This window comes from Aspergillus thermomutatus, assembly GCF_002237265.1.
Source record: "Aspergillus thermomutatus strain HMR AF 39 chromosome Unknown NODE_21, whole genome shotgun sequence".
NCBI classification, from domain to species: Eukaryota; Fungi; Ascomycota; class Eurotiomycetes; order Eurotiales; family Aspergillaceae; genus Aspergillus; species Aspergillus thermomutatus.
The window spans coordinates 16203-40580 of record NW_020798069.1 but is presented as its reverse complement, the minus strand read 5'-3'; the positions used below and the strand labels follow the sequence as shown (position 1 = coordinate 40580).

The 24378-nt window shown below is 50.8% G+C and overlaps 7 protein-coding genes across 7 annotated transcripts; 3 read left to right on the top strand and 4 right to left on the bottom strand.

Moving 5' to 3' along the window:
• Positions 1 to 212: 212 nt before the first annotated feature.
• Positions 213 to 1798, bottom strand: gwt1 (putative GPI anchor biosynthesis protein Gwt1; the record flags this gene model as incomplete). Its single annotated transcript, XM_026758504.1, has 2 exons — positions 213 to 1622; positions 1703 to 1798. The coding sequence occupies 2 exons, from the start codon at positions 1796 to 1798 to the stop codon at positions 213 to 215; spliced, it is 1506 nt and encodes a 501-aa protein (XP_026617535.1).
• Positions 1799 to 5422: 3624 nt separating this feature from the next.
• CDV56_104454 (bZIP transcription factor) lies at positions 5423 to 6762 on the top strand (the record flags this gene model as incomplete). The annotated part of the gene is made up of 3 exons (XM_026758073.1): positions 5423 to 5735; positions 5815 to 6139; positions 6201 to 6762. The coding sequence occupies 3 exons, from the start codon at positions 5423 to 5425 to the stop codon at positions 6760 to 6762; spliced, it is 1200 nt and encodes a 399-aa protein (XP_026617534.1).
• A 371-nt stretch (positions 6763 to 7133) lies between these two features.
• On the bottom strand, positions 7134 to 8611 carry CDV56_104263 (acyl-CoA dehydrogenase; the record flags this gene model as incomplete). The annotated part of the gene is made up of 3 exons (XM_026757882.1): positions 7134 to 7500; positions 7571 to 8419; positions 8514 to 8611. 3 exons carry the CDS (start codon positions 8609 to 8611, stop codon positions 7134 to 7136), a joined length of 1314 nt encoding a protein of 437 aa, XP_026617533.1.
• A 397-nt stretch (positions 8612 to 9008) lies between these two features.
• CDV56_104147 (Ser/Thr protein phosphatase superfamily) lies at positions 9009 to 9827 on the bottom strand (the record flags this gene model as incomplete). Its single annotated transcript, XM_026757766.1, has 1 exon — positions 9009 to 9827. The coding sequence occupies one exon, from the start codon at positions 9825 to 9827 to the stop codon at positions 9009 to 9011; it is 819 nt and encodes a 272-aa protein (XP_026617532.1).
• A 743-nt stretch (positions 9828 to 10570) lies between these two features.
• Positions 10571 to 12129, top strand: CDV56_103922 (senescence-associated domain-containing protein; the record flags this gene model as incomplete). The annotated part of the gene is made up of 2 exons (XM_026757541.1): positions 10571 to 11189; positions 11246 to 12129. The coding sequence occupies 2 exons, from the start codon at positions 10571 to 10573 to the stop codon at positions 12127 to 12129; spliced, it is 1503 nt and encodes a 500-aa protein (XP_026617531.1).
• Positions 12130 to 15358: 3229 nt separating this feature from the next.
• CDV56_103193 (putative serine/threonine protein kinase (Kin4)) lies at positions 15359 to 19001 on the top strand (the record flags this gene model as incomplete). The annotated part of the gene is made up of 3 exons (XM_026756812.1): positions 15359 to 16957; positions 17026 to 17320; positions 17380 to 19001. 3 exons carry the CDS (start codon positions 15359 to 15361, stop codon positions 18999 to 19001), a joined length of 3516 nt encoding a protein of 1171 aa, XP_026617530.1.
• A 2593-nt stretch (positions 19002 to 21594) lies between these two features.
• On the bottom strand, positions 21595 to 21873 carry CDV56_102854 (uncharacterized protein; the record flags this gene model as incomplete). The annotated part of the gene is made up of 1 exon (XM_026756473.1): positions 21595 to 21873. The coding sequence occupies one exon, from the start codon at positions 21871 to 21873 to the stop codon at positions 21595 to 21597; it is 279 nt and encodes a 92-aa protein (XP_026617529.1).
• Between the last annotated feature and the right edge of the window lie 2505 nt (positions 21874 to 24378).

Genomic DNA, 24378 nt, shown 5'->3' with positions numbered 1-24378 from the left:
TTGGAAACTCGAAGGGCTGATTTGGCATATTTAAGCTCGTGATCGCATGCTTTGCTTCCCCACTGACGTAGTCGTCTAATATGATTACCGCGGTTCGCATGTGTCCACTGAAGTCCAATTCGTATGCAAGTCTATCGAGCTCGTACGTTTATATTAGAAACTAATATGATACGGTTACATATCTTCAACCCCACTAACTGCTCGTAAGCAGTCTAGAAAGGAAGCATTTTGATGTTGGCATGATGCAACGCCAAAGCAACCCCTGTGATGATGGATGCATATCCAATGAGAACAGCCATGGCCAGCGCGGTATTGGCATCAATCGTGGAGATGCTCAGGTTCACAGCTCCAGTCAGAAGATTGGCCAAAAGAAAGATCGCGAGACTGTTCTTATTAAACGCCGACATGATTCGGCTCGTAGCAAAGGCGACTCGCTCAGGTTCGCTCTCCTGAGTTGTTGTCCGATGAACCGCCGGAAAGCAGAAGGTTTCGATCAGGCAGAATACAAAGAGTTGCGCGTTGTTGAACGCCGAAACCCAAAGGACATAGGGCATGTTAGCGAGGCGGCGCGAGACAGGGATGTTAGCTCCGTATCCCATCGCATAAGTGGAATTTAACACAAATAGAACGGTCCACGCGAACGCTTGAATGCTCAGGCTGGTCAGTACGCGTCTTCTGGCCTGTTCTGGACTCTTTGAGGAAGAAGTCCCGCGAGGGATTATCCGAATGCCGGTCGCACGGCCAGCAAGAAAAATCGCGAGATAACCTAAGAAGGAGAAGATGCCTTCGCGATTCTTGGACAGTAAGCTTGGCCCACGAGGGGAGACGAGAATGTAGCTCTTCAAGTCCGTTGACTCCAGAGCGACTTGATACAAGACGGCGATTCCCAGTGAGAGAACCTCGTATGACGGAATGAGCGCAGCCAAGGCGTCAAAGATCTCCACGAACGGAGGCAAAAGACCTAACGTAAAGAAGAAGTTCCAATGCACGCCGTACTCGGTGACGTGCTCCGCATAGTCCAAACCTTTGACGCTGTATAGCCGAATCAGGCCGAGGACGAGCAAAGGAATAGAGTGTCGCGTCGAAGCAATCAACCTCTTGGCTAGGGGCAACTTTTGAGAGCCATTGATTCTGCTCTTGAGCAGTGAGCGAGCGGATACTACTCCGCCCGAAAACACAAAAGATCCAACGCCCAGATCCATGAGTGATGTACCCCAGTTTTCTACCTTGGCGAATCGGCGTGGGAAAACACGAAAGTCGACGGCCAGAATAGAGACACATGTGACGATCATCATGGCGGCGCGATAGGTCGTGAGGAACGGATGAATGGGCAGAGGCTCTGGCAAGACTGTCGCATGCCTGGGGGCATCTTTCCCAGCTACAGCGGACGGGCGAGGAGGTTTGGCTTTGACCGGTGTGCGAGGACGTTTAGTATTGAGGAGTATCAGCAGAGTGGGGGATATTAGAAGGAGATTGAGAAGAAGAGGCGCGGAAGAGTATAAAGTCGTTGCGAACAAGATAGCTAGTACATTGAGCAGGAAATCAACGACGAGGCCTGCGGCGCTGTAGGGAGTGAAAAAGGATAGGCGAGATTGTAGAATTGACCAAAGGAAAACGGATACCTGATCGATCGCGAAGAGATTCCATTAGTTGAGAAAGAAATGTAGACGGAGTAGCCACAATAAGGTAGAGTAACACTAACCGAAGCAACCAGGGTGACGGCGTTGATTTCCAGGATGCTTCCTCCTGCAAGACCTGAGACAAAGGCCTCTTTGCGAGCCTTATAATCTGGATCCATCTTGACTCAGTGTCGCGAGATTTGCACCTTTATTTCGGACGCAACTTCATCCAGAAGCGTTAATCGCAATTACAGTCTGCATAAAGTAAAAATCGAAGCATGTCAAGGCACAAGCTGGAGGAACCGGTGTTGAGAAGATACCAACTGTCACGTATCGGGCGGAGTGGCCTGGAAGTAGCAGCCTGAACGCTCAGGCTGCTACTTCCTGTGTACGGTAGTTTGGTTACTCTTCTTGTACAACTTCTTTACCCGAGGTACCATCTTCTTCCCAACGAGAGCCAAGTCATTTTCCATTTGCTAGCTCTTGAAGAAGTACGAAACTTCTAAGAGACGAGGAATAGGAAATAGTTCCCATCTCGGTTCCTCAGACGTCTCCGGTTAGCACATCGTACTGGCAGATACTCCAAGCTTGAATCGAGCTGCCTCACAACAGTGAACAGGCATATCGACAGCTGAGATATCTCCATATCCAACATTCTGTTCACTCACCAGCGAACATTGCGTCATGCAAACAAAGCAAGTGCGGGCTGGAGAACCGTGACTGAATGAAAGCTTCGCACTGGACAACTGACAATGCAAGGATAACCGATAGATATCATCTATGGATAACTAACTGCTTCCAATAATGTAGGTGCAGGCGGCTAAGAAGAGCCCAACAGTCGGGTCTCGCGAGCTCGTGCTACGATTTGATGGCTTTGGAGGCTTTGGAAGTGGAATTGATGCGACACTACGGAGTATTGGCATTATTTACTGTTCAAGATGAACTTACCACTACTGTGACAGTCTGGCCGATTCCGTGAACCAGACTTACTCCTTGAGCCCTTAGCCCAAACTATGCGACCGGAAACCAACCGAGCCGCGATTGATCCACTATGGCAGTAATAATAACCACGACAATGGGACTTCGTACTTCGCTACGACTGCGCGAAAACATCGACAGAGAGTCTTGGGCTCTGTCTCGAGTCATCTCGATATGATGAACCTTGGGATCTGGAAAATAAAGAGTTCAAGCTGTCCGCGGCTGTTGACCATGTCACCAGTTCCTTCCTAGGCTAATTGGGATCAACTTTCGAGGCCACGTTGTTTATGATTTGATTATCAATCATTTGACGCCCATCTATGGCTACCTTATGTTGTGCAGCCGCCAGGCCCACATAAGTCTTAGCATTGACGTGATTGCGTGCCACACGCCAACACCGGTACATCCTCGGGACTCACCGCTCCGCCTGATTGCTCAGTATTGCATACATTGGCCATTATTGAGAACCAATGTCGTTTCAGAATTGAATGGTAAAGCACGATCCTGAAGTGATTCTTTCAGGCTCGGTTGGTTCAAGATTCGACTAATTGTGATATGCGCAAGATCTACTGGCCATTTCCGTTTGGCTTGGCTAACACCGAAAAAACTAGAAGGGAAAAGTCCTGAAAGCTACTCCGCAATAGAGCCCTATCGTTCTCGGCGTTGAGCTTTGTGGACAGCAAATCAACTTTCTCAAAGGTGATAATATCAATCCAGGCCGTCGTTTGCGTCATGCCTAGCGGTTCGATTATTGTTCAGCTAGCCTTTAGAGGCCCTGAAATCTCTCTTCCGGCTGTTGAGTGCGCCGTAAAAAATTTCCCGACGTGGATGCCCTTTGCTTACTGGCTCTCTTGATGCTGGGCTCTGAGAAATTGCCGATGCCCGCTCTACATACACAACACCCTTGATCTTTTTTTTTTGCAGTCGCAGACCCAGAAATACAAACAAACAACCGGACCCTTGACCGATTCACCCACTTATTGGTCAATGATTTATCTCGTCTGAATGGCGTGATCAATGGATTCATTCAAATTACGTAGTTAGAGGAAATTGGGGACGACGTTCACCTGGTCTATCATCGCCAGCCTTGTCGAATCCTCACAGACTCCCAGGCGCACTCCCATGGTTTCCGCATTCTGGATCGCTTCCATAGTTCCAAGATCTGAGACAACTCATACCAGATCGGATTTTCCCTTCTGGGAATAGATCGTTGGAGGATGAGGATGATGGGCCGCTCCTTGACCCAGAATCCTATGCAAGACGAACTCGGCTCACAAATTACAATAGCGAAGAATTCAAAGAAGGTTCCTGGACTAGCTGGAGAGTACCACGATAGGCACGCTTGTCGGGAAGAATCATACGTCCCCGAATTCCACTAACTACTATCTAGAGGACCGGTGCGACGAACGTTGCTAAGCCAAGGACTAGTGTGTGATTCGCTTCAAGTTTTCCAAAAGATTGAAGAAGCCGCACACATCCTTTGTCTCCATGCATTTTGGTATGGGTTCCTTTCTATTTTTTTTTTTTTTCTCTCTCTTTCGCGTAGTCCGAGTCCCTGTTGGAAGCTGACTTGTGACCATTCAGGTGCAACAACCCCCTCCAATGCATTTATGCGATTATTTTCAGCCGACAAAGTTTGGACTTGGGGCGTTTTAGCGCTGGAGTTCCTCGGCGATGTGCCCGGGGTTGGCCTAATTTCTAATGCTCCTCCAGTCGGTCTCACGCCCTCACCATGTGGCCAGGATTCTCCAGGGCCCACTAACTAATTCATTAATTATCTACGTATGGAGTACTGCTAACTATCTACATTAACATGGGTCAGTCAACCAGTGTAAGAATTAGATAATGCAATGAGTGCAGGCTCTCTATGCTGGGTGCCACTTTGCCTTAGCACTCCATAGCCAGTCCATGGCCTCGAGGGGTAGCAGCCGCGATCAAGGATGATTCCCTCATCGCCTCATTATATTGACAGCGATGCGGATATGCTGGGACAAGTCCACTGCAATGCTACCGATGCAGTTGAGCAAACGGAAATATCTGTGAGGGGGTCACCAGTTACCAATCATCTGCTCTCTTGATGCGAATCAGACGTGGAGCATACTCGTAGTCGGGAAGATCGGAAAATGCAAATAGCGCCGACCCATAGGCCACCATGAAGTAGCCTCTTGGAGAAAGGCGCTATCCCTCTTCTTGCCAATCCCACAGGTTGTCTCGTCCTTGCAACTTGTTCATTGGCGGCCTAATGCTCGAGGAGACGGTCGGTAACCTGGCAGGGTGCTCGGGAGACACTATCTCCCTTTGGAACTTGGCAGATATCGACTGTCGCACTTGTGCTGACAGCGCAAAGAACGAGGAGTCCATCTTAGGTACTTTTTAGGGCCGGATGCGCCTAACTCCGAGGGTATATATAAAGATGCCGAACCTGGGGGCTCTTTTAGTTGTGGTCCGGGCGTTTCACATCAGACGAGCGGTTCAACCAGGGACGTTTCTTCGAGCGCCACAAAAGGCTTCTGACCCATCACCCTGGCATCTCTTTCATCATTTATCTGATGGTCAGTAGTACCAGTCAGTGGCCTTTCGTGTCCTTAGATTGAAGCCGGAGGTTTACCGCGACCCACGCACATGGAACGACCAAAGTCACATATCGAAACCTCGACAGCCAACTTCTGATTCTCGGCGGGCCCATGCGCAATCCTGTATGATAGGCATTGATATCACTGGTCAATGCATGCGCAATCACGACGAGCAATTCCCTTCTGAAGAACAGGTCAGATCAAACTGGCAGCGAACGACTCACTGTACGCTGCAACAGTCAAGACACCACGATGAGCTCTAACCAAGACACCACGCAATCGGCAACAAAGAAGCGAGAATCCCGCGCGGGAACCCGTAAAGTGACAACTCTCTCCGCTGAACAGCTGGCGCGAAAGCGTGCCAATGATCGAGAGGCACAGAGAACCATTCGTCAGCGGACGAAAGAACACATCGAGCGACTGCAAAACCAAGTGGCTGAGCTTCAAGCCAAGAATCAACAATTCGATGACGTGATGCGACGGAATGCTGCCCTGGAGCATGAGATCAAGGCCTTGAGGCAGCAATTGGGTATGCTCACTGGTGACCAAGGATATAGCAGCGTCGGTATGTGACTGGGAAACATCCCTCCCTTGCGCCCTTGTGTACTCGTATTGATTGCTAACGTCTCGGTTTGACCTCGCAGAAGGATCTTACAGCAGCCCAGCAGGGGCACCGCCTCCAACTCATTACTCGGAGTCCCTGAACGTGCCTCCGGTGTCTAGAGCGCCCTCTGTCCTTTCCGCCTCTAGCCAGGTTTCGGTCGCGCAGGAATGGCAGACGTACGGCTCGACGCGGTCCTCATCTCTATGCGAATCATCAGATGCGGATTACAGCAACAGGGCCGAACCTTACGGGTTCGAGGCGCAGGCCCAGCCTTCTCATACAATGTCCAACACAATCCCGCACGCCAATTTCAACACCTCCAACGTCGCTCACCCACCGGATCCCACTTTCCAACAATATCCACAGTACTTTCGAGCCAGCGGGCCGGAGAGTGCTCATGGAGAACAGCTTCTACGTCATCCTCAGCAAGCCTTGCCATATGTACCCAGCCGACCGCCCATGCCAATGCCGGAAGTTCCACCAGAACGAGCAGCCGGGGGGTATCCAGTACTTCAAGGCTCGCAGCACTACCCTCATGCCGTTAATCAGCCAGGAGGAAATCAGCCAGGAGGAAATCACGGCTACAGCTACGGCTGGCCACATCAGTCTTGAACTCACTTACCGGGAACTCCTAGCATTTTCCATCCGATACCCGAACATTCATGGGAAGATTCATCATTGGTCTGAGCGTGGAGCACGAGATTCACTACTCCCGTTGAAGAAGACTCGACGCATGTCGATTGAGTTAGCGACGTCACTTCGATCGGAGAGGCTCGCACATATGCTCGGAGGACTTGGGGTGTCGTCGTCGGTCGATGGCGAGGCCACTCCACTTGCAGGAAACCTCCACCGACAATGCTCCTTATCCGTCGATGAAGCATGCACATCAGTGAAATGGTGCCGAGGAATCAATTGCGACGGGCTCTTACGAGCAAACTCGAGCCGGTTCCCACCTCTGTTCGCTCCAGAGCCCACCACAACTCTATGAGGGGACAGTGAGATGAGCCCTCCAACACCGAAATGCGCCACAGCTCCGGTGACGAGGAAAAAAGGGAATAGTCTCTATCGAACCATGACAGCTTCATTCTGTTTTCCGAAGCGAGGCGAAGAAATGTTCTCACTTCTATCTATAGCCGAAATGCTGATATCATACATGCAAAATGATCGTCGTTAGTCTTCCACAAAATAAGACTTGCAGGCGCTGCCAATAGGGCGTTGGAGTGGCTCTGCCGTCCGGGTCAAATCGCCGAACCCCCCATCATTGCGCTCAAATCAAACATCCTATAACACACTTACGCCGACTATATACGCAACGGGAAGGGGAGGGGGGAAGGAAAGGGAAAAGAAACAGCTTCAGATTTATTTAGTGTACTGCTTTTGCAGGAGCTTAGCAATTGTCTGCAGCTGAATGTTACTTGTGCCTTCGTAGATGGCACCAATCTTGCTGTCACGGAACATCTTCTCGGCGATGCCTTCACGGACAAAGCCCATGCCGCCCATCCATTCGACGGCGGAGCCGGCCACACGGCCCGCAACCTGTGATGCGTACAACTTGGCCATGGCGGCGTCCTGGACGAAGTCTTGACCCGCTTCCTTCTTGCGCGCGGCATTGTAGACGAGAGCCCGAGCGGCAGCAATCTCAACGTAAGCCTGGGCCAGCTGATGCTGCATACCCTGGAAAGTTCCGATAAGCTGGCCGAATTGACGACGGTCATTCCAGACGTAGCTGTCATCGATGTGAGTGGTATGTTGGGGTAGAACATGAGTATCTTGCTCGATAGGGAGTGTAATCTTACCTGGCGGCGTTTTCCCAAGCACCCAATGCCAGACCGGTCATTTGAGCAGCGATACCGATACGGCCCTCGTTCAGCAAGCCAATGGCGTACTTGTAACCCTGGCCTTCCTCACCGAGAAGGTTACTCTTGGGAATGACGACATCATCGAAGTTGAGCACGCAGGTGCTGCTAGCCCGGATACCCAGCTTCTTCTCCTTCTTGGCAATGGAGAATCCGGGGGTGTTCTTCTCGACCACAAAGGCCGTGATGCCCTTGTAGCCCTTGCTAGGATCCAGGTTCGCAAAGACGATGAAGACCCCAGCCTCCATGGAGTTGGTGATCCACATCTTGGATCCATTGAGCTTGTACCCATCCGCCGTCTTCTCCGCCTTGGTCTGCAGGGCGAAGGCATCGGATCCGGACGCCGGCTCAGAGAGACAGAACGAACCGACGGTCCCGGTAGCGAGCTTAGGCAGCCACGTCTTCTTGAGCGCGGCGTCGGCCCAGTTGTTAAAGGCCGTGTTGACGAGGGTGTTGTGCACATCCACCAGGACACTAACGCTGGGGTCGACGCGGGCCAGTTCCTCGATGGCCACGATGGCGGAGGTGAAGTTCATGCCGGCTCCGCCGTACTCCTCGGCAATCTCGATGCCCATCAGCCCTTGCTCGAACAGCTGCTCGACCAGTGCGGGGTCCATGACTTCGGCCTCGTCCATTTCCCGCACTTTGGGTCCAATCTGCTCTTGGGCAAACTTGGAGACGGTTTCGGCCATCAGCGACTCGGTTTCGGACAGATGGGTGATTGGGGTTGGGGTTAGGCTGGAGATATCGACGTCCCGCCGGCGGGACGTAGTAGAGAAAGCATGGGTGCTGTTGATTGGGAAGTCAGTACATGTGAACAATTTTGACAGGACCAATGTCGTCTCGCATGTGGAAAATCAATTAAAGTCAATGTAGAACGTACCCTTGTGCCAGTCGGTATGGCAATGGCTGTCTGGCTGCGAGGCGAAAGGAGGGAGCGGTGCGGGACAAGGGCCGCAGAGCACGGGCGATGGATGCCATGACTAAATTTGTGACACGGTAAGTCTTTAGGACCGAAGGAGGATAAACCCGAACTTGTGAAGCATGTAGAAGAGGGGAAGAGAGAGGAAAAAGAGGAAGAGGAAGTCCGAGTGGGATGTGTCGAGAGGGCGAGAGCGAAATCACGGGGAAAGCAGCTCGATTATGCCTCGGTTAACCGCGGCTGTCCAAAGGGACCCTGTCTGGATCGATGGCAGTGTGATCATTCGCTGTAGAACCCGACACTGGCCATCTCAATAAACGAAATATTCTCTAGTCTACTATCCTTATCTGTTATTGCTTCGGAAAAAAACTTTAAAAGATCGAAGGATCCTCTGTTGATGATGTTGCCCCGGTTGTCCAAGATCAAAATCCATACGGAAGACCTCTACGGCTGCAACTATACACGAACCACCAGCTCCGGATCATAATCTTTTGACTGCGCAAAATAATAGCCTCTTTGATTCGCCACAATCCGTTTCCCAGTTCTACTGTCGACAAAATCACAATTGTAATGCGTGTGTCCAAACGCCCATAAGCGCACCTGGGGTTTCTCCCAGCACGGCTCCCCAGTGAGATCTGTCGCGAAAGCCGACGTGATTGGACTGTTCACATGCATAGGATCAGTTGCACGAGTGTCATGTGTGGGACTGTGGTGAGTGAAGATGAGGATCTTGCGATGCGGATCCGATCGAGCAAGGTTGGTGACTTGGTTGTTGAGCCAGGCGAGATCAGCCTCATGGGCGGCACGGTGGCCCTTCATATCCCAATTCTTGATCCGGTAAAAGTCATTGAGTGACAGGGAGACGCGCTCTTCCTGGCTCTGGGTGATTCTGGAGTGAAGAGTGCACCCTAGTATTGTGACGTCCGGACAGATATCGTAGCGTGTTTGATCCATGAAAACGAACTCTCCGAGTTTATTTTGGGCATTTGTATGCTCTTCTGAGGCCTTTCTCTGGCGAATGCTATCAGAGAAGCGTTTCAGCCTGTCCTTCGTCGTCGCCCAAGTGGAATGCCAGGGCTCATGGTTTCCTAACACTAGGAAAACCACTTGGAATTTTCGAAGCTGGGCTTCAAGAAAGGTGAAAAAGCCGTCGTCTTTGACATAACCAACGTCGCCTAGAAGAGCTAGATAGGGCGCTTTCGAAGGTATATTGAATAGGTCATATGCCGGCGGAGCTTCCAGATGGATGTCGGATACCAATTGAAAAGAAGCCATATTGATTCATTTATCCCTAAATAAGGACCTGAGCGCGTAGTAAGCGGTTACCCTGGGAAAGAAAACCAGATTAGAGAGTTGAATTCTAGATCTCCAGCATCTCTTCCATCTGCAGCCGCCGGCAACACAGAGGTTCGTGGACTATGGAGTAATTCGTGGGGAAAGCGCCGTGCGACCACTCCGGCTCCTTATTCAACCAGTCAGGCTTTCCGGTGAGTGTTATGGGTCTGAACAACGGAATTGCTTATGGGTGCTCATCCAGACATTTTCAATTTTAATCAGGTCGAAGGAAAGGGATCAGACAAAGAACCGTGACTTCGTCCCTGATACCAAGTATTTCCGCCACAGATCGCACCGCCACATGCATTTTATTGGATCAATGTGAAAGAAACTGTGGCGGTGCATCATCACTGATATCATGTGGCGCAGCAGTGCCAAGACTGCCCTGATTCAGTTGGCGGCAGTCTATTTAAATTGAGTGCTAAGAATAATAATGACCCCCGCGCCCAAGAGACCAAGACTTTGCCATTTTATCCTGCTATAAACACTACCCTTCTCCTTTCTCCTTTTCCATCTCTTTCATTTCTTTCCTTCTCTGAATCTTCTAGTTCTTTCAAGCCCGTTGTTCTTTGAGTTGTCGACTCGTGCCTTCGACCTAGCAGCTGGAAACAGCGACGTCATCGCTTCCCCGCATACGGAGCCACAGACGAGTACCACAGACCAGTCTTCTCCATTTTATCGCGATGTCATCCATCCATGATCCCAGACTCCTCTACAGCATCAATAATATTCTTGCCTTCCACATCCAGAATGGCGAAGAAACGGAGCTCACTCCGTCCGGACCCCAGACCCTCTCTCTATTGATGGTTCCCACTAGCGCTTCGAATTCTCAGACTGGAGGCACAGACGGGCCAGTAGAGGAGGACTTTTATCTTCACTTACACCTCCCACCTGAGTTGGACCTTGCACTTCCTGCAACAACTCAGATCTACCACCAACCCCCAAATAGCTATCTGATTCCTCGATGGGATCTGGGGCCTGATGCGGGTGCGTTCATTCGCATTCAATTCCTCGGAATTGGGACCGGGCCCGGACAAGTGACGCAGGAAGATGTCGATACCTTCGAAACAATCTTGGCACAATGTACCGCATTCCTCGAGCGAGCGCCTCCACCAAAGCAGCACGCTCCGTATAACCCGGCCAGCTATGCTCCCGGAGAAGGTTACATCTCCTCCGGCCAAGCTACCTCTAGCGACGCACATGGAAAGATTGTTTTGGTTGACGAGGAGAATGGCAGTGTTGTCGGTGAGATGGAAGGGTACGAAGTGGTGGAGAAACCTGGTGTGAAGCCAGGCTCCAAGAGTAAGCGTCCCTTTTCTGTCACTGACTGACAAGTTTGCTAATGAGTGGACTAATAGGACCGGTGGAAATTCAGCTCCCTGCCGAAGGTGAGGGAAACCAAATCAGCGTCGGTAATGTGTCGGAAGAATACTTGCAGATGGCTCGTCATCCAGCATATAAGAACTCGACCATTGTCCAAAAGTCTGCCATGGCATCCCGCTTGATTGTGACAGGATCTTCGTATATCTCCAACGTCCTAACCAGTGGAGCCGAAAGCTTCACCAAGAAGACAAAACCCAATCCCAAGCCAATGACGTTTTCTGAGACGACCCACGCACGATTCCGAAAGATTGGCACCTTCTCTCACGGCGCGGCAGATCTCTCCGCCAAAACCGTGGGTCAAGTGGGTAGAGTCGCACAGAATTTTGGTGCTACTCTGACCCGACGAGAGGGAAAACAGAAAAGTGTCGACAAGTACAGAAAAGACAGCGATTACAAGCCAGGGATTTTGAACAAGTCCTTGATCGCCTTCTCAACTTTGGCGGATGGGATCGAGCAGGGTGCGCGCAATGTGCTGACATCTGGCTCTGTGGCGGCCAGCACGATGATTGCGCATCGCTATGGAGCGGAAGCAGGTAATGTGGCGAGCAATGTGACTGGCGGTATCAAGAATGTCGGCCTGGTGTACATTGACGCGTCCGGTGTGAGCCGCAAGGCGGTCCTCAAGTCCGTTGCGAAGGGAATGGTCGTTGGACGCATGCGCGATGGCAAACAAGTCGTCGTCGGTACGGGTGATGGAGGCGACGTGCCTCCCCAAGTAGGTGGCCCCAGTCAATCTACGCTTGGTGGACGGGACCCCGTCGCACGACGCCCGTCTCCCAGCCCTACACCACCTCCCGCGTATGGGGCTTCGGGTACCGTTTCGTTAGGCGGAACGGCTATGTCAGGAGGGAAGGGCTAGAAGTTGTTTGAAGCGTGCATTTTGCTCTTCTTCATCTGATGTTCTTTATTGATTGACAGATGGCATATACTTCATTTGGTATACAGGGGCTTGTATCTAGGTTTGCCATTTAGGCTATGACTTTATGATAGAACTTGATGGACCGAGACCGATCGGCTTGCATGGTTTCTCAATACTTGTCAGCAATAGCAGAGTGTTTGTGGATTAGGATATTGGATATCACCACCCGAATTAACTGATTATATCTTCTGTTCTCAGTGACCTCCCTGCACCCCAGTCAGTATGAGACGTTGAGGAAAAAGCATGGGGGTATGCAAGGCACACTTGATATACCAGTATCTCAGTAATGATAGCGGATCAAAGGCAGGACACTGCGCCTGCTGTCATGGGCAACCTTAAATCTCAAGGCAAACAACCCAAGGGATAAAAAATTTTGATGAGACTTCGTAGAAAGGCAATTGATAGAAAGGATATCAGCTAGGGAGGCGGATTATCCTCTTGGATTGGTGTAAAATCCTGGCCTTATCCCTGGGTAGACTACCAAGCATCAATTTCCAAGGACGCGATGCGGTCGGGCACTTGGGAGGTGGATAAAGTTAGGTACCCTTGGGTCTGGATGCTGGGGCCTAAGGTACCAGGTGCTGAGGTGAGCGCGCAACCATAACCAAGATTTAAGTCTCAGGTCATTGGTCCGGAATGATTAATTGATTTTATATAGATCTGGGAAGTCCTGCTGTTAGGTCATAGTTAATCGTCTACTGCGGTTGGTTGAAGAGAGATGGATACCTTAGTTAGTGATTGTGCATTTTGGCTGAAAGGACGGCGAATCGCTTGTGGCTGCAGAGGAGTGCAGATTGAAGAAGCAATTTCAGATGACGATCGGCCATCCCCAGAGTACTTACCCAGTGCGGTTTAGTGAGGGCTGCCGTCCCGAGGATTCGAAACACTGGATGAGCCCCCTGATTTTGAGAGGGTCATTATTGGTGCGCTGCAATACCTAGTAATAGACCTCATGTTATGTTTACTCTTTTGTGTCTTTGTTATGGAAATTACTTTTCTATATACATCAGTCAATAATGTAAGTATGGATAATTGTCAACCGTAGTTTGACATGAGATATGAGAATCTACGTACGGAGTAAGTACTACCTTAGGCTCCTTAGCATCCCAGAGTGGAGCTTCTGATGTGGCTAATTGAGTTCTGTCGCCTCTCCACAGTTGCTTCTATGTAAGGGGGTCAGGATAATAATAATGTACACGTTGGACTTGGATCCTTGATTGATGCTTTGGGAGTAATCAACAGGACTCTGGACTACTGTAGGTGATTTACTATTATTGATTCCAAGCAAGTCCGTTTGTTATTATTGAATGTTGGATATAGCTGTGATATCATGTCTTGATAAGAGGGTGCAAAGTATACTTACTGATGCAGTCAATAACATCATCATTCTCAGCGATTGACGGACCTTTCTTCTCTTTTCTGAATTCTGACACTTCCATGACAGCCAGCCAGGAATGCTCAGTCGCTGACTGTTCTAGATTGCCTCTGCATGATCCCGAGATCTGAACTATGAAATCTACACTCGAGTTGATATTGTCCCCCTCACCTCTGCATAACGATAATTACCACATCCTTGTAAATAGCCATAACTATAGCAACCATAATCCTTCAGAGGTCAGTGACCACTGAAGAGGCTAGATGGATGATGTATCCTTGAGTTCTCTCCTCGGACTCAAAAAGGGATTAATTCATCATTATGGCCGAGCTGACTTTCGTTGGCATGGTTATACCGAACCTAGCGTGTCCAGCAGTAACCACTTTGAGCTTCGGGGAAATCGTGCTATCTCTTCTAGTCTAAGTAACAAAGTAACAGCGCATCGGATTCTGCTCATCGACCGTCTCTCCTCTCTCCTCCTCTTTCCCCTTCTCCTCCATCCCCCTCTCTCTCATCACCTTGTTTCTTTCTTCGTTTCACTTTTCCTTTTCCTTCTCCTTCCTGTTTCATCTCCATTAGTTCTTCATTTCTTGTTTTTCTGTTTCTTGCTTGTTTCCCTTCTTCCCTCGATCGAGATCTCATCTCCGACCGTTGTCAGAGACTACCTTACCCTACCTTACCTTATCTTAGGAGACTCTGCCTCCCTCCCCTCCCCTCCCCTGTCCGCTCTCCGACAAGACGACCAGCTCACCACTGCCTCGTCACCCGTTATCGTCGCGCTGCAGCTTCTCTTTCACCCCTCACTCATCGATCATGATCCTCATCGCAGCGACATCTCCATCTTGTCAATTTTCTCACCAGTGTTGAGCGTGTGCGCCTAGTTGCCCTCGACTTTTAGAGTCCATCACAGGCGCGGCTTGGTGATTTGTGGTTGGTTCGATCGCGCCTCCGAGGCTTCACACCATTATCCCCCCTTCCCGCCCGCGTTTGTCGGTCTTCCCGATCCTAAGGTCACCATTCCTTCGAGCCGCAAAATACCTTCTTCCCGTCGAGTTACCCAACTGGGTAGGGGATATCTGTGAAGAAGAGGTGAACTCCAAAAAGGTATTTCTGCAGTGCAGATATCGCCCACTCTTCATTTCGTTTGCAGGCATAAAAAAGAACGAAAGAGAGAGAGAGAAAAAAAAAAAAAAAAAAAGGAAAAGAGTGAACGCTCTGAAGTGGGAGCTGTTTACGACGCGTTTCCCCGGTTTATTGTTCCTCGTCGTTCTACTTGACTCTGCTCAAATTATTCCTTTTTTTCTTCCTTTACTTTTTTTTTGGCCTAGTTTCTGCGCGTTTACTTGCTACTACATCACATCGATACGCTATTGCAAGACTTGTCGATTTCGCGGTGTCCTGGCTTTTTCTCCCCTTTTCTCTTGCTGTCAGTGCTCCTGACACATCTTATCGGCTCGTCTGACCGGGACCCAACCATTGTTCAAACTGACTTTTTGAGATAGCCTTACTACCCGATTGGACAACCTGGCGGCTTTCTGGTTACTGAAAAGTCATAAACACCCATAGAAATCGAATCTGTCGGGCGCATTGGGCGACCAGGAAAACAATTCGCACTCACACCGAGTCGATAGACCCCTCTGGAGGGCTCCAACGTGTCGCACCCGCTTTACCGATCGCAATTGGTCAAACAAAGACAAGACACCGCTCATCTGCCGCCCACATCTGGTGAGACTGTCTCGGACGGTCAACGCAGCACCTCCGATCTGTTTCGCTGCGCCTTCAGTAAACGAAGGTATGTCGTCTACTGCTATGCAAACGGTTTCTCAGTACACATCCGCCCATTCTTCCGCTACTTATGTTTCACTTCCCCATCCAATCCCCGCTTCGACGTCGCAGTCCGACTATGCGCCGCAGCAATGCGTCAATGACTTACCCCGGTCAACGCAGCCATGGCGGCATTCGAGTGACCCTCACAGTGCCATCACAAGCACCGCGCTAAGTTCTCAGCAGCCATCCCATCCCCCAATCACGACATATTCTTCGGCTATGAGCGACTCCCACCAGCAAGCTCCGCCATTGTCCACCCATGCATCCCCAGCTTTGAACTCCGCACTGCCGACGCCCGGCCAGAACAGTAACCGAACGCCCATATATCCCGACCTTCAAGGTGCTCCTCCCATCCCGCCGCCGAGGACATCTTCGACTCATCGGAGTCAACATGCTTCAAGCGCAACATCATCTTCCGGTGAAAGAGTCTCCAGTTCGCGACGCAACAAGAACAAGCCCGACGATCGAAGCACCGGCCACCGTGAGAGAAGAGGCGACGAGCCTCGCTCGCACCGTTCGGCAGCTCACTCGTCTGAGGAACCATTGAGGGAAGCATCCGGAAAGGGCTCGAGTCGAGGCCAGGCAGAATTATCCTCAGCGGCCGACTCACGCTCGGAGGAGATGATGGAGACCATTCCCAGTCTGGGAACTTTGATGAAGGAGTCAAGTACGGTGATCAACCAAGTGGTGGTGAGTGACCCTTCAGTGGACATCATGAGAGAGCAAGCACGGCAAGCAGAAGCGTCGATATCGCCGTCTACCGACAGTGCTCCGGCATCGGGGCTCGCCTTGGTCGGCAGCGAGGGTGTGGACGACGGCGGGCGCGGCGGACTACGCAGTCGACACGACTACAACGAAAACACGATTAAGCGCAAAGAGACCACGTTCGGCCAGTACATCCTTGGGCAAACTCTCGGGGAGGGTGAGTTTGGAAAGGTCAAGCTGGGTTGGAAGAAAGATGGCAGCGTCCAGGTTGCCATCAAGCTCATTCGGAGGGAGTCCCTCGGATCGAATCCTAATCGACTGCCCAAGATCTATCGGGAAATCTCCATTCTTCGCGATCTGCACCACCCGAATATCGTTCGACTCCACGAAATGGTGGAGACCGATCGCCATATCGGTATCATTATGGAATATGCATCGGGCGGGGAGCTCTTTGACCACATTCTGAACAATCGTTACCTCAAGGACAATGCGGCCCGGCGCCTATTCGCCCAGCTCGTATCCGGCGTGGGGTATCTTCATAAGAAAGGCATTGTGCATCGTGATCTCAAACTGGAAAATCTGCTCCTGGATCGCAACCGCAACATCATCATCACGGATTTTGGCTTCGCGAATACATTTGACCCAAGCGACGAGTTGGGCGAGGAGATTGAATACAATCTCACCAACAAGGAGTTTGTAAAGCGAATGCGCTTGGACAAGCCTAACGCCAAAGGCATGAGACGGGGCGACCTGATGCAAACCAGCTGCGGAAGTCCATGTTATGCGGCCCCCGAGCTTGTGGTGAGTGATTCACTGTATACTGGGCGCAAAGTCGATGTCTGGAGCTGCGGTGTAATCCTGGTAGGTTGCCACATATTTTTTTTGCTCTTTGGATGAAAGTAAGAATGAGATGCTAACATATTCGGTAGTATGCTATGTTGGCTGGCTATCTGCCTTTTGATGATGATCCAGCAAATCCAGATGGCGACAACATCAATCTGCTGTACAAGTACATTGTCAGTACACCGCTGACGTTCCCCGAATACGTGACACCACATGCTCGCGACCTTTTGAGACGGATATTGGTGCCCGACCCGCGCAAACGGGCAGACCTCTTCGAAGTGGCCCGTCACAGTTGGCTGAGCGAGTTTTCACATGTTGTGTCTCACATTACGAGCAGTACAACCAAAGTCGCGGACATTGCCGACACGACAGTTCCTCCTGGTCAGTTTCCAAACACGCGTTGTCGGTGCCTGACGCTAACTTTTCTTCGTCCTTTACAGAAAGTCATAGGGAAGCCCCAGCGCTGGCTCGCAGTGCCTCCGTCAGAGAGCCTCCCAAGACATACCAGAGCTCGATACCAACCGTTGGGGGGCTTGTGCATCAATCCGGAGATATTTCCCAAGAGCCATCCGCCGATCGGTCGAAGACTTCTCGAGATACGAAGCGGCGAACGGTGCAGGTCGAATATGTCGCCCCTCAGTCTCAGACTGCAAGAGGAGAAAGTCCCACCGCACCAGAATCCCCGAACGCGAAGCCATCCGGAGTCGAAGCCGTCCTCCCAGCTGCAAGACCCGGCAGTCGAGATGCGACGGCGAACACACAAGCAGGCGCTCTGCCCTCGGGTGTTCATATGGAGCAGCGCTCAACACGGACTGGAGAACCCAAGGCACCCGCTGGCCCGGTGCCGCCTGCGCCAGGGCATTTGCCTCGGTCGACCTCGGACAGCACCGCCCTCACAGGAACGCACACGGCGATGCTTCCTCCCACGCAAGCCACGCGGCCTACGACGGGCGCCTCAATGGCCTCGTTTAATACTGGTCGTTTGCCCTCTCGGGGATCATATGGACAGCCTGTGGCGCCTACTGTCGCGGCAACCAACGCACAGGGACGCCTTGCGCAGCCGAAGAGCAAGCAATATGTGATCTCGGCGCCTATCCCTCAAGACTCCTCGCAGCACGCTGCCATGTCTATCGGACGTCCAAGCACTCAGGCACTTCCGCCCAAATTCAACACCACCCCTCGGCAGGAACCGCCTAAGGGTCATAAGAGATCCAATACGGTCTCGGGCATCAGCGAAAAGCTCTTCGGGCGATCAGGATCCATCTTTGGCGGTCGTGGAACACAGACCGCTCCTCGTCCGAAGCCCAGCAAGCGGTATCCCCCAACGAGCATGAGGGATCCCTTTGCGGGGGAGGAAATCCGGGCCTCTATGGATTCCCGACGTTCCGTTCAATATGGATCTAACCGGAAGATGAGCGAAACAGGCGGAGAGAATAGACCCCGACGATTTTCCTTGCTACCAGCCTCTTTCTCCCTGAGAGGTTTCTCCTCAAGCCGATCGCAGACTCCCGAAGAGGAATCCCAAACGAGTCGCTCCACGGATCAGCGAGTCCAGCAACGTCCGTCGACCGGAGCCATCCGACCTCGAGCGCGCGCCACCAGCTACGGCACGCAGGACGCGATGGGCATGGTGTCTGATGGTCCGGGGGAGGAGGTGCTCACCTCAGAGGAGCCGGTCAACTACCAAGCCCGTATCGATCAACAATTCGCGGAATTGCACGGTTTGCAGTCCGCGGCGCACCAACCTACCTCCTACAGCAGCGCATCGGCTGAGCAAGTATATCATAATGACAACGATCATCAATACGGATATCAATACGCCAATCACTCGACGCCGAACTACTACGACGAGTACAACAACGCACATGACCCGCGGCCGTCAATGCAGGCTGTCCGGACGGGAAGAGGTCCTAATGTTCTGCAGAAGAATCATAGGAAGTTCGCCGATGCCTACGAGTACGAACGAGACCCCTCCCATCACTCCGGCAGCTCGGGTGCGGCCAGAAAAGTCATGGATTTTTTCCGTCGAAGAGCCAAATCCAGGGCCGGTGATGACCGTTGATGCAGGTCTCTCTTCCGGTGAACCAGGTCTTTTCGGTTTTCTCGTCCATTGACACGCGCGAGCTGTACCACCATTCTTACAAACGAACCGCGGCAAGACCAAGCCGGTCCGGTGTAAATTTTAATTGTCCCCCCCCCCCTTTTTCTTTCTTCTTTGTTCATCTACCTTTCTTCTCGGGAATCGAAATTCTTGCAAAATATCCCCATGACTTTCTGTGCGGCGAGTCCGAAGGCGGATACGCGAGAAGCTGTGTCATCCATCAGAACAGGACGGATGATACAAGCCGACACTCAGGCCAAGCTTTGAAACACACGAGAAGGAGGAATTGCGTCTACCAGGCTCTAAGAAGAAGTCCAAGATCGGAAGAGAGCAGTATGGTCCTTTGGATACCCCTTTGATACCCAGCTTGTTGTCTGCTTCTGTTGCTTGCCGCATCGGTTTGTCCTCGCATTGTCTAGCGACCATTTGTTCCCTCATACATACATAGCCTTTATCTAGCATATGGCGCTTTTTTTTTCCTCCTTTTTATTTATTTTCCCCTTTTATTTCCTTTGTCAAGAATACATTTCCTTTTCCTGTGTCCAATTTTTCTGCTTCCCTTCCCCTGTTACTATAGCCCTTAAGTGTAAATTGATCCTGTGTCTGATCCTACTTTTCATCGCGAGCTCGGCTTTTCGCTTCGCTTCTTCAGTCCATTTTCCGGTGGTCATGATGCTCCTACGCAGGCAGGGGATCTTCTTCGTGGTCCGATCGGGATGAGTACTAGTTCTCTTGTCCAGGATCATGTCAGGGTATATAATATCATCACCCTTGAGGTGTACTCATTGCACCTTATTCATCTTGTTCGGTTCTTGCTAGTCTAGTTGGTAGGGTTATGTGTCGACACATGTACCATTAACTAGACGTGCTCATCTGCTGCATATGTAAATAACCAATATGTCGTCGCTTAGGCATCTGATATTCGAATGCAGGGAAAACCCAGTCCAGCTGGCATGAGATTGAGCCTGAACAAGAATATACCTTAAACCCGGGCAATCACCCTTGATCCATCAACTGATGACAAAATGAATGTCATCAATTGACCTGCCAGAGATGCATGATAAGCCTTGCCGATGACCATAACGAAACATCCCTGGATACATTCTTTATACAGAGTACAGAGTACCCTACCCCGTACTTCCATCTTCCACCCCTCTCCTGTCCCCGCCAGGAAAGGGGTCAAGCCAAGCTGCAAGCCAAGAGGATCGCCATTTAGTCTGCGCGCGGTGTGCATTGAGCGCGGCCAATAGACTCTGCTCTGCCTATCTACAGGATATCAATTGCGATTGCGAACACCATTGCAGAAAAAGGGAAGAATCTATTCTATACCCCGTAAGTCTTCTAGAGCAAAACCTGCGCTCTCAATCAATCGATGCGATGAACGAACGTTCTCGAATCTCCGGAGTACGGAGTATCCGTACTTAGGTATACTATGTGCTTAGCCGCAGGCGATGTGATTGTCCCGTGTCCAGTGGCAGTAGGTATCTACTGGCGTTGCACAAGACTCAGTCAGGTCTCGGATAGGTGCGAGGAGCCCGAATCGCCCGAGCATCTTGGCAGTAATGCCAGCGGTTCTGGGTATCTATCCCTTGGGCTGGATGCTCGTGACGGTGATGACGATCGTGATTGTGGTACGGAGTACGTAGCGATAGCATTGCTTATGGTCCGAGAGAGATGAGGTAGCTACGAGGGACGAGGGATGTTGAATGTGGCTGGGTTCTGGTTGAGTGAGACTGACGGAATAATAATAATAATAGTGATAGTGATAGTGATAGTGATACCAACTCCGCTCCGTTCACCGGGGGAAAGGAATGTATGGAGTACGGAGGACTAGGTGGGGGATTATCCCGTGGCCGTGGCGGAGTCGGGTCTAGATCCCCCCCCTTTCTAGAAAGAAGCTTAGATCAGATTCGAACGACCGGTGAGAGGCTACAGGCTGATGCAGCCTGCGTCTCACTTTTTAGATCAGATCAAGATCCGGTGGGCGGACGCCGGACGAAGATTAGGTACTCACTATCCTTTGTTTACTCCGTTTCCCAGAGGGAATATGTGGACATTCTGGACTACCCGGAGAAAGCACTGCACTGTGCCTGCGGAGTACTGTCTCGATCAAACAAGGGATGAGTGCTTCTTGGCAGACGGAGATACGACAGTTTGCCATTGCTTGGCTGTGAGACATGGATGGTCGATTCTTCCCAATTGGGCATTATCAGATTTCACACAAGCCTTGGCGGTCATCGACTTTCCCCCCTTCCTTCGTAATGACGAGAATGAACAGATACATAATGATGATGCGATGAAATGTGTAATGACTTTCTCTCTGCGGAGCATGATGCAAATTGGGAAGACGTGGAAAAAGCAAAAACTGGAAAAGGACCCCCGTGGACCCTTCACTGGGCCGTATTTGTCCATCACAAAGCGCTAAAATAAAGACCAAGGAACGCCATTGAGTGTCTCAGAGATTGTCAGCTGACCATGCTGATGAATTGTATCGTGTCCAGCGCGATTGATTCGTAGAGTTGGCAGTGTGATAGGGTTGTTTGAAATGAATTCATCAAACGTTCACTGGCTTAGGGCTGGTACGGTGACCCAGGTAGAGAAAGCCGCCAGCGAGAGGAGAAAATGGAGCTTCAACCTGCGACTCGTCTGTGCTGATGCTGGATTGGCTGTCTGAACGGTCCCGAATCCGAGGAGAGTCGGGGGATGATGCACCAAGCTCATACTCAGGACCAGATTCGGTGGGAGTGAGGACGAGGAATTTGCTCGTCTGCTCAGGACGAGACTGAACAGGAGAGAGGATGAGGAACTTGCTGGTGGGAGTGTAGGTATACATTTTGTTTAGGACAGAAGACAGTAGCGTGGTCAAGACAAGTGGCTGGGATTGAGATGGAGATATATAGGTTTTCGACCGGTCAAGCAGACTTGCAAGGAACTCAGAGAAAGATATGGGACGATGTTTGAGGAGCGATCAAGAAGACAAACCGGAACGAGATTCGGCGACCCTTTATATACATGTGAAGATACCAGCCAAGACTGAATCTAGGATGGAGGGGTTACCGTCGGAGGATCATATTCAGTCGACCGAAAGACGCCGATCGAGTGAGTTATCGCATCTCACTTGCAGGACAACTAAGCAGAGGGGCGCCGGGGTCAACCCGTCAAACATCTCATTTTCAATTTCACCATCGGAAAGTGGATCAGGCATGCTGCACTTTGCCCTTCACATGATTAGAGCGATATGGATATTGCCAGAAATGGAGGGGCCAAGACGTCATTATTGGAGGATGAAATCCCATCCCTTCCCCTTTGCGTCCCTTGGCCTAGATAACCAAATATCCAAGGGAGCTGGACTTATCACTGTTGCCAGACCCAGTATGATCACTGCATGTACCTTCCTGCTCTGCCAAGCCTTTGCTGGCTATTTCTTTGCATAATGCACCACTATTATGGTCAAATAATGCCGTTGTTGTGTAGGTATCCATAGTTTTGGTGTAGACAGTCCCTCACACAAGCATCTGACTGGGGCCGACAACAACCGCTCAGCCTCGGGTGATCAGCAACCAGGAAGTAAAGCCAAGACACGAGCTCTAACTATCGATTAAACTATCCATGACGAATTGGCGGTTAGCACTCAGCAGCAGCAACCACGGTATGTTGTCGAAAAGAAAAGAAAAAAAAAGGGGGGGAAGAACGATCGTATCAATCATGAAGTTAGTGTTTCCAATTCTCGAGGCCTTTTGAGACGCTTCACGCATATCACCTGGTCGATCATTCTGGTAGTCCTTCTTGGCAGTTATGTGCAAGATTGTTGTTGTTGACCATGAAGAACATTCTCAAGAAGCCTCTAGGATCTGCCGAATTACTGCAGGTCGGGGTTTAGCAAGCATAAGTTTATCCCCACAAAGAAGACGAAGGATTGAAGCCCATGTCGCCGCCCATGTGTATGTCTCGAGATGAGTGCAGAGATGATGCACCGCTGTCGAGACATACGACCGATGGCCTCTCATAGACCTGATGCCATTGAGTGAGAGAAGACTTTCGGTAAAGTGTCCATTGCCAATGAGCACCGCGTTCAGATGGCCCAGTGATGATATGATGTAGGACATGAACATATAAGAAGTTGAGACGACGGCGCAAAGGGCGCAGCAAGGACCAGGTCACGTGCTCAGAGCACACTGCGAGCAGAGACGCAGAAAACATCGACAAATGATACTACAACCAGGAATAGCAACCTCAGCCAGATCCTGCTTAACTTTTCCCCTGATGATTCCGCCCTGATTGCACAATCAAGAGGAAAAACAGCCTTGGCTATATTATCTACTTGCCTATTCGAATCAAAGCAGCCAACGGCGGCTAATCTAAGGCCATGCCCCCCTGGTTCGACCTGTGGATAGTCGCTGACTTGGCGCCCCCCCCAAGCCTCTGTCCGCCGGCGTTACGAAAGTGAAATACTCTCTTTTGTTTGTGGCGCGGGTGCTCAGCGGCTCAACGAGGCCATCGGGGTCAGCTTTCACCCATAGACTATCCTTATCAACTTTCTGAGAGCGCCCCGAATGCTGTGCCATCTTCCGGTCCAAACTCGTCACCTTTCGGTGAGTTCATACTTGCTCGCGATTCCAGCCAAAAAGGCGAGTTTATAGGCCAGCATTGTTTGCGCCGCCGCAAATGACTCCTCGCAGAATAGGTTTCTCGATGTTTAGCCGGTGATTCACAAACTCTGTGCCAGTCGTGTCACAAACAGCCAACACTGAAGAACAAATGGCATTACAGTTCTGAACGGAGACAAGACTGAATCACCTACTTCAATTGACTCTCCATCACAATGCGGCTTTGACCAACGGTTTTCGACTGAATCTTGCAGACATCACCAACTGCGCCTTGGTAGGTGGTTCCAAGATTGGTCAGTTGAACCACCAGAAGCCTCCATTCTTGTGATGACAATGCTTCTCTTGCAGATTCATTATTTTAGCTTCAGAGATCTAACGTTGGACATCCTATTATGCTTGATTTGGTCACTTTGTTTCGATTCTCCACAGAGAACCTCCGTCCGTTGATGTTGATGTGGGACAGGAGTGTGCCTAGGGAGATGCGGCACCTCTGACTGGGGCAGGTGGCTCATCCTCTTGGGTATGAACTCAGCCTTGATGGAGATGTTTCACGCCAGTGGTAACAATTACGATCCGGGAAGTCCGGCACGGATCTCTTACCTCTGATACCGGAATGCCCTCCATCGGACCTATCTAATGCTAACCTTTCCGCCCACCCTCCTTCCTTATCAGTGGGATGAAGAACACATGACAGGAAATGAATCATCACAGAGTGTCCATCTATAGATGAA